Source organism: Tigriopus californicus, chromosome 7 (assembly GCF_007210705.1).
Source record: "Tigriopus californicus strain San Diego chromosome 7, Tcal_SD_v2.1, whole genome shotgun sequence".
In the NCBI taxonomy this organism is placed as follows: Eukaryota; Metazoa; Arthropoda; class Copepoda; order Harpacticoida; family Harpacticidae; genus Tigriopus; species Tigriopus californicus.
In genome coordinates, this window is record NC_081446.1 from 11,231,080 (window position 1) to 11,240,411 (window position 9,332).

At 42.9% G+C, this 9,332-nt stretch overlaps 2 protein-coding genes across 2 annotated transcripts; one reads left to right on the forward strand and one right to left on the reverse strand.

Moving 5' to 3' along the window:
• Positions 1 to 578: 578 nt before the first annotated feature.
• LOC131884135 (survival of motor neuron-related-splicing factor 30-like) lies at positions 579 to 6,259 on the forward strand. The gene is made up of 3 exons (XM_059231799.1): positions 579 to 1,012; positions 1,791 to 2,064; positions 5,615 to 6,259. Exons 1-3 carry the CDS (start codon positions 681 to 683, stop codon positions 5,759 to 5,761), a joined length of 753 nt encoding a protein of 250 aa, XP_059087782.1. The 5' UTR covers positions 579 to 680; the 3' UTR covers positions 5,762 to 6,259.
• Positions 5,840 to 8,922, reverse strand: LOC131884134 (fatty acid CoA ligase Acsl3-like). The gene is made up of 3 exons (XM_059231798.1): positions 7,009 to 8,922; positions 6,684 to 6,945; positions 5,840 to 6,610 (listed from the first exon to the last, which is right to left on the reverse strand). Exons 1-3 carry the CDS (start codon positions 8,333 to 8,335, stop codon positions 6,052 to 6,054), a joined length of 2,148 nt encoding a protein of 715 aa, XP_059087781.1. The 5' UTR covers positions 8,336 to 8,922; the 3' UTR covers positions 5,840 to 6,051.
• Positions 8,923 to 9,332: the final 410 nt, after the last annotated feature.

Here is a 9,332-nt window from a genome sequence, read left to right on the forward strand (position 1 = left end):
ATGAACATAAAAGCCTGACAAACATTTCTAATGTTCTTTGGTACTTTTGATTACCGTCAATTTGGATCGGCCATGATTTTACTAATGATGGGTTTAAAAAGTTTCTTGTCATTTTCACCTGTTTGGTTGCATTTTTATGTTCAGTTTTAAGAGCCCTGATTATAAATACATAAAAAAGAACTTGGGGAAGAAAACGAAAGAAAGGACGGGATATTTTTGGACACCATTCGTGACGGTGCTGGATCAAGTAGGTGAAAGAAGCGGTGGACCCTTGACATCAGCCAAATTCGACCATGCCTCCGGGTGTCAAGGGATCTTAAATTTTCTCGCTACCTTTCCTCATGACCTCATAGCTTCCCCAGACTCCTTGTCTGTCTCAGTGTGACTTGACCCCACCTCATCCATCAAACCCATGAATTAACTGGCCCATTACATGGTAATTTTCATTAAATAAAGACTCCCAACCTCCCAACTCACAAATTTAGTCAATTCAGGTAGTCATAGCTTTTCAATAGCGGTCATCAGCTCATGGACTGCCTAAACGAGAAAACTTGTTCGTCACCCTGAAAAGATCCCTGGGTTTGTCAACAATCAATTTGCCCCTCTTACGTTGATCCGATTGCTTTGAATTTGGTGCGGGTCCGTAGTGTTCATTGCCCGTGATCTTGCCCACCAGCCCCATGAGTGCGTCCGAGTTGAGCTCGTACCAGCTCCAATTGGAGCAGGTCAAAGCGGCCTTGACCTCGGAACCAACCAACGAGGAACTGCTCAAGCTGCAGACCGACCTGGAACAAGTCATCCAACTCACGCAGGAACTCATTCAGACGCAGATCTCGGCCTCGCACGCCATCGGAGCTTCGACCTCGGCGGCCACGCCCACCGGCATCCCTAGCCCGGCCTTGGCTGACACGGCTTCGACGTCGTCTCGGTCGCGTTTGGTGGAGGATTTGACGCCGGTCAAGCATTGGCAAGTGGGCGAACAATGTCAGGCTCTGTGGCATAAGGACGGATTGTAAGACGACGTAGATAGATGTCTACTCATTAGTTAGGATTACTAGAGGTTCAGGAGCTTCTCATAGATTGGGTGGTGACACTGTCAAACAGTGTTCAAGACAATCACAGACACTTTATTCCAGTTGGTGGATTCTTGGGTGGAATGGACATCTCGTTTTGACATTCGACAACTTTTGATCGGTTTGTTGTTACGTAACACTATTTGGAAATTGTTGAGCGCCCAGTCACATTTTGAAATCTTTCGAATAATGTTCTAGCTCAACCAGTAAGAAATGAGACTGTCAGTAGGTTGGACAATTACAAATTTAGAAAATCAGCTCTCGACAATTATCCATTTTTGTCCAACAATTGTGCGCATTGTTCTTGAAACACAGGAAAATATATGTTTGATTAACCAACCATTTCTTGGCCACATTGACTAGAAAATGCCACCAATTTCATCCAAAATGGTTCCAAATTTCGCTATTTAAACAATCCACTTTTCAAGAAAACTACCCTTGAAACGATAATAACGATTTCTCAAATCATTGAAAACCCCACCTTAAAAAACGTCCATTGATTCTCGGCATAGAGTGCCAACTCGGGTGCCAGCAGTGTATATCTGTTAGATGATTTTCATGATATATTTACAAATACATTTATATGGTTTGTCATCAATCTGTAGATTTTATCTTTTCTTGTGGGCGTTTGAAACGTCAAATAATCCCAAAAATAAGTAGAATTGGGTGCGAAAACATATTACGATCACGGAGCACTATATTGCATTTTCGTTCCAGATATTATGAGGCTACCATAAACGAGATCACTACGGATGGCGAAGTCTCGCTCACTTTCAAACACAACGGTCAACAAGGCGTGACCAGTTTAGGGTTGCTTCAGTTCTCCAAAATGGGCGTGACTGGCACCGAGTCTAACCTAAATAAGCGCGAACAAATGGACAAACAACGCGAGTACCTGAAGAAGAAAAAGCAAAAGAAGATGGAACGTTACAAGAACATGGAAAAAGAACGCGAGAAGGAGAAGAACAAATGGCAGAATTTCAGTCACAAGGTATGAACAACGAGAAAAAGATGTGATATTTGGAAGGAAAAGGAGAGAGAGATACTAGAAAGGTTGGGACTGTACAGGATTCACAGACGGTCCAAAAGTTATCTGATACTGTACTTTTTCAAAAGCATTCATGTGCTTTGTCCCAACCCAGGATTTAGGCCTAATCATAACGACTGCAGAGTCAGACGGAGAACATATATCAGTTCTTTTCATTTTGAAGTGTTGAAGATTCCATTACCTGTAGGAATGTCCCACCCCCTCCAACCCCAAAATTATTTTTTTTTATCCCTGTTGTGCCATCATTCGCCAATCTAAGGTGGTGCATCACAATCTTTTTTTCTTGGGAAGGGAGTTGGGACTTACATACTGGTAATGGAATTTCAACACTTCAAAATGAAAAGAACTGATATATGTTCTCCGTCTGACACTGCGGTCGTTATAATTAAGCCTAAAAACTGGGTTGGGACACAGCACATGAATGCTTTTGAAAAAGTACAGTATCTTTGAAGTAAAAAAAAAAAAAAGAATATGTCAAAACTTGACTTGGGATCAGACGAGAATGGGGTGGTGGTGCGGGATTTACTATATATGAGCATATGAGCATCTCATCAGAAACTGAGATGTCACACCATCAAGACTCTCGAGTTCTCCTGGCCCTGATGGTGTGACATCTCAGTTTCTGATGAGATGCTCACAGGTTCTTGCTCCTGTTTTCTCGCACTTGATGCGTTGCATCTTGGACCAGGGCAAGTTCCCCTCTTCTCTGAAGGTAGCTCATGTGGTTCCAATTTTCAAAGGGGGAGATAAGTCGCTCCCCAGTACGTAATTATAGGCCGATTTCTCTCACTTCGAATATTGCGAAGGTGTTTGAGAAGATCATGAGGTCCAAACTTGTTGAATTTCTTGATATTCATGAAGTCCTTCCTCCTATCCAGCATGGGTTCCGAGCACATTTTAGCACGGTTACCCAACTGATTGAGCATTTAGAGCAGGTCATTGAAGGACTGGAAAGGTACGAGTCAGTTGATGTTGTCTATCTTGATTTTGCCAAGGCCTTTGATAAAGTAGATCATGGCCTTTTGCTGAATAGACTTCATGACATTGGGATCCAAGGCAAGGTTCTCAATGAGGAATGCTCTTTAAAGGTTTGGTGATTCCATTTTTTACTTACCGCCGGGAGATAAAATAGTGTCACAGGTAGTGATGGGATCAAATCAAATTTCAAATTCAAGGTTGCCAGAAAACTGGGAAAGTGAAAGCACCAGCCGGTTCTATTGTGACGTAAAATGTCACGTATAAGCAAAAAGCAACCCTAGTTCGACGGAAGAAAAATCAGGATTACTTTTTGAGGTTAACTAACGGGTTTACAGCTTCCCACCACTAATGTCATATGCCATTGAAAATGTCAATTGGCAGCCCTAATTGCAACCTTCAGTGATTATTAATTTGATCCCCATCAGTAGTCACAGGGTCGTTCGTGCACTCTGAGGCGGCTTGGGCTATCTTGAGCCGTTACATGTATTATTTCCTTTTTAAGCACGACCAAGGCCTTAATCATGAATATCATAGTTTTGAATCAAAGAATAAACTCTTTGGCACATGTTTCATAAAAAAAAAAAATTACTCACGCAGGAGCCAAATATCTGCTTTTCAAATTTATGTCGTTAAATTTACTGGCCGGCTCCTCTGTGGCTCGTACTATCGCAGCGGCAAAGACAATCCCGCTCTGATTATCAGTTCCGTCGATGTAACAAGTTTATCGTATTTGACGCTCATAATTTTTTCAGGCAAGTAATAAATACTTTTTTGGGTGAAAAGTGTGCCAAAGAGTTTATTATTTGATTCACAACGATTATATTCATGGCTAAGGCCACGGTAGGGCTAAGGAAAAAAAATTGTAACGGCTCAAGCTAGTCCAAGCTGCCTTATAGTGCCCAACCGGCCTTGTGACACAAATTATTTCATCTCCCCGCGGTAAGAAAAAAGGAATCGCCTAACCTTTAAATATGATTCCTCATAAGATAAGAAGCTTCATTCAGGACAGGAAGCAAATTGTTATGGTCGAGGGATCCCTTAGTGACATACATGATGTCAAGTCAGGTGTTCCCCAGGGTTCCATCTTAGGGCCCCTCCTTTTTATAATATTCGTTACCCCGCTTCAAAAGCTTGGTATTACTGCCAATCTCTCTTCTTATGCTGACGATACAAAGTTAGTTTCTGGTAGGAATGGCCAAGATTCCACTAGCCTTGCAAAGGACTTAGATCGAATCTACACATGGGTAACTGAGAGTAATATGGCCCTGAACGGAATGAAATTCATCTCAATGACGTTTGGGCCAACTCCTTTAAATACTCCACTTGTAGATCATGGAGGTAAAGATATTGAGCAGGTCTCATGTATGAAAGATTTAGGTGTAGTCCTCCAAAATAATGGAAAGGTCGATGCGCATATCCAATTGAAGGTGGATAAAGCTTTTCAAATCTGTGGTTGGATATATCGCACGTTTAAGTCCAGAGATAGCATCACGATGCTAACTCTATACAAGTTGATTGTCTAGCCACATCTTAAATATGCTTCAACCAATTGGGCTCCAATGTGTTCAGCAGGTTTGCAAAAGTTCGAACAAGTCCAAAAATGTTTCACTAGAAACATCACAGGAATGAGAGAGCTCTCGTATTGGGAGAGACTAGAAAAGTTGGGACTGTGCAGTGTTCAGAGAAAGTACGAAAGGTATCTATCTGAAACTGTACTTCTTCAAAAGTATCCATGAGCTTTGTTCCAACCCAGGATTTAGGGTCAATTCTAGTGACCGTCGAGGCTTAATGTGCATTTTGAGAGCACCTTCAAGCCCTCGAGAATCCAGGCTAGTTCGAACTAGCGACCTAGTTAGAACAATGAAGTCCACATCTCTTCTTTCTCGGGCTCCTTCATTGTTCAATTGCTGCCCTCTAATATTCGTAGGGAATACGTGGGCCTTGTAGATCCGGTTGCATCTTTCAAGTCAGACTTGGACAAATTTTTCGATTGCATTCCAGATCAACCCTACATTCAAGGACTAGCTCGGTCTGCCAACTCAAATTCGTTGATAGACCAAATATTATATAAAGATTGAAAGGTAATAAATAGACGAACTTTAACCTTTCATTCTATTAGTACTGGGGATTACATTCCCTGTAGCGGTTAGTTAAGCCCTTGAAAAACCAAGCAAAAAAACAGAATATATTTCTATTGGCGCAAATTTTCAGGCTCATTGCGGAAAAAAAATTGTAGAACATCTTGAGATTTTGTACATCATTTGATATTTGAACGTCCAAAAACAGTTTTTGCGCGCTCAGTTCTCCCTATGAGCAATGGATATAGAATAAAACTGGCTTTTGCGCTTAAAGTTTTGAAAGAGCTGTTCAATCAATAGAGATTCCAACACAGCAACCCAACCTCAATCAAGAACACTTTCGGTATGCATTTCCAAGAAATGCCCTTTCAAACAGGCCAAATTCCATCATGTGTATGTAATCGGCCATTGAACTCTATTTTGTGTTTTCGTTTCAGGCATTTGGAAAGAAAGGATTCGTCAAGAAGAGTATTTTCAAGACCCCGGAGAATACATCTGGACGCGTGGGTATCGGAACTTGTGGCGTGTCTGGACAAGAAATGACCAAATTCAGTCATGGTGCAAAATATCGAAAAGGTGTCTAAATTGAAGGTGTATTGTTAAATTTGTGCTGATCACCTGCCTGCTCGTCAGGTAAATGAAATAAATACGAAAAAGGGAAATGCGATTGCAACAAAAACAATTTGGTGTATTTTCCTCATTCTCACATTCACACTTTGAACATCATGAGAGGTTGACGAGACCTCACTGTTTATATATTGATAGGTTAATTGCAATAAAACAAAGTTTTTTGAGCATGTCATAAATAGCGTCCGGATTGTCAAGCGGACACAGATGTTGGTTTGAACGCACATACGCCCATCATGACCCCAATTTATTTGCCACCCGCAGATCCATACATGCGGTCGAGGTCTCTTTGGTAGAATTCCTGGATAGGTTTCCTCTTCAATTTGAATGCGGCGGTGACCAATCCCGATTCTGGCGCCCAAAGCTCTTTGCAAAGACTCACGGCCCCGGGGATCTCAAACTTTTCCAACTTATGTTTCTTCCCATGGTTCACGAGCTCTCGCAAAACACCTCCCGTGATATCGTGATCCTCACACAGCTCCTCGTGCGATAAGTTGTCCTTGCCGAATTTCTTGGCCAGAACCTTCATTTGACCTTGATCGGGCACAACCAGAGCCACCGTGTACGATTTTGAAGACTCTCCGTAGATGCAAACGTTGTCGACAATAGGACAAGTCTTCAAGCAAGCTTCTACCTTCCCCAGAGAGACATATTCGCCGAACTGAAGCTTGACTAAGTCCTTCTTCCGATCAATGATTCTCAGTGTTCCATTACGCTCAAATTGTCCCACATCGCCAGTTTTAAACCATCTTCGCCCATTGGATTCATAGAAATCTTCGGCTGTCTTCTCTGGCATCAAATAATACCTTAACCATGAGAGAAATAAGAATACTCCAGAATTAACACCAACCCTCAAACCATCCATGTCGAGTCTCTTACCCATCCGCGACCGTATTTCCTCCAATCACGATCTCACCACGTGGTCGGGGTTGATCCGTCACCCTGTAGTTCCCTTCTTCCCAATTGATCAGCTTGATTTGGACACCCTGATTTGGCGGACCAACCGCTTCGGTGGACATTTCGCACATTTCCATGAGGGATGCACAAGCCGTGGTTTCCGTTAAACCGTAGCCTTGCAAGACAGGACATCCCATGCAATTTCGAATGAAATCGTGCGTCTCCTTAGACAAAGGCGCTCCACCTGTATCGAGAATCATAGGTCAGGTCACATCTTTGTGGCTCCCAGTTAAAATGATTCACTTACCAGCTACAATAAGTTTTAGACGGCCGCCAAAAAGGGATCGGAAATTTCTGAAGAGCAAAGCGTCCAAAATGGGGGTCGATTCGCCTTTGAGGATGGCTTTCATTCTGTAGTCGTAGCAATACTTGAAAATGCGGTCGAATCCGGGTCCTTTCTTTGCTACGGCCTCGGTGATGCTCTTGTACACACGGTCAAGAATGAGTGGCACTGCTGCCATGATCGTGGGTTGTAAGATGGTGGCATCGCCCATGGAGCCGCGCTTCACCATGGAAGATTTGTCGATGAGGGTATTGGGGGTAGAATAGCCGATCTTGACACCAAACATGCACATCATGCTCTCGCACAACAACTCCAAGACATGGGCCAACGGCAGGAAGGCAATGAAGGTGTCTTCTTTGGTGGCTTGGATGTCGATGGATAACATTACGGATTTCAAAGTGGAGAACATGTTCTTATGTGACAAAACGACGCCCTTAGGGACACCTGTGGATCCACTAGTGTACATGACAATGGCCGTATCGTTGGGTGATGGTGGGGAAGGCTGCATTTTGGGATCATCGACCAGCTTTTTGCCCCTGGAAACGACATCCCAAAATGGAATGATTTCCACATTGTCTGGGAATCCCGTGGTATCGGTCGACTTGACTTGATCTTCGAAATAGATGACCTTGGTGACCGTGGGGGTGTTCTTGAGGATGCTTCGGAATTTGGGTAGAAGATCATGGGAGGTAATTATATGGGACACTTGGGTCTGATTCACGCCGTGTTCCACTGCTTCCTCGCCCAGATTGGTGTACAAAGTGACCAAGGCAAAGGATTGCTTGAAACAAGCTTGAGCAGCGATAAACCACTCGTTCCTGGTGTCAGCAAAGACACACACCTTATCCTGGAAGGTCATGCCCAGATCCCTCAAACCTTTTCCAAAATGATCCGCAGTTGTGTCCACACCTTCGTAAGAGATCCAACGATAGTCTCCGAGGATAAACTTCTTGAAGATCTTGCCATTGGGCTGAACTTCGTCCTCCTCAGCCAAGATATCCCGAGTCCCCAACAAACTCCTAGAGCCATACTTGCTCACAGACCATCGCCAGGCCTTGTCCATGGTATCACACTTGGCCCTCAGCATGTCATCGAACAAGGCACGCTGCTTTTCCGCAGCCTCGTAAACGATCTCTTGATCCGAGGTCTTTACAGGTTTGGCAAAGGTCTTTTCAATCATGCGAACTTTCTCCCAAGGTTTTTGCAGCATCTGATAGATCGGATAGGTGATGAAATCCCAGATCATCATGATGGTCTGGAGGACCATGAGCATGATGTCGGAGGAAGCCATCGTCCAGGGATGTGAAGAATGAGAGACCCCAAAATTCAAATCTGAGTCTGAGGACGATCTTTCTCAGACTGGTGGTCAAGATTGACGATCACATGGACGGCCAGTAGTGGATGTCTCCCCGAGATGAGGTGGAAGTGGAATTCCTGTTGAACTTTGCACCTCGTTGACAAATGATTATTTAACCAAGGAGCACCGAGGATGGTGGAGTCTTAGTTTCTAGTTGCTATTTTCACTGGACCCCTAAAACTGGTCAGTCGAGATTATTTCAGTTACTTCCACTTGCGCTCAATTCAGTTATCTTGCATGCATTCTTAGCCTGATACAAGATTCATTTTAATGATACCTTCTTGCACTCTGAGCTTGTGGATTGCAAGGTTCGACGTATAGAGAACAATTATCAGTTTCGTTAGTACTCGTAAAGGGACTCGGCAATATTTTCATTTTGCTTTTCTCTGATGATAATTATTGCTTGGAGCTTCAAAAGAGCTTTTGGAGTACAAGACAGGTGATAAAAGCAAAAAGAGATTCTTCCCATGAGTCTTTCCAATATTGTTAATATTCTTGATCATGATGTCCAATGTCTGATCTTTGTTTAAGGGTGTTGAGAAAGAAGTGGACAACCCCCTGCTTGCAGATTGCATCAACATGTTTTATTGAGTGTTCAATGTGAGAGAAGTTGCCCTCGTATATAATGTTCTTGTCAATTAACATCACATTTTGAGGTAAAATTGGTTGTCCTGGTACAAGAAGGAATGAGAAATGGATTCACATTCCTTCATAGAAGGAAATTGCAAATTTCTTACCATATTTCAGAATAGGAAATACGATTACATTACTGTGCATAAGGAATGACTCGATGCTCTCTGATCTAATAATTGATGTTCGACATCTCACGTCTCTTCTCAAAAGCTTGTGGCTCACTCTCAAGAGGCAAACAGGCAGACTTTTCAATGGCAATTTAAGAGCCTTACGAATATAAAGTGAAGTACCAAAAGAA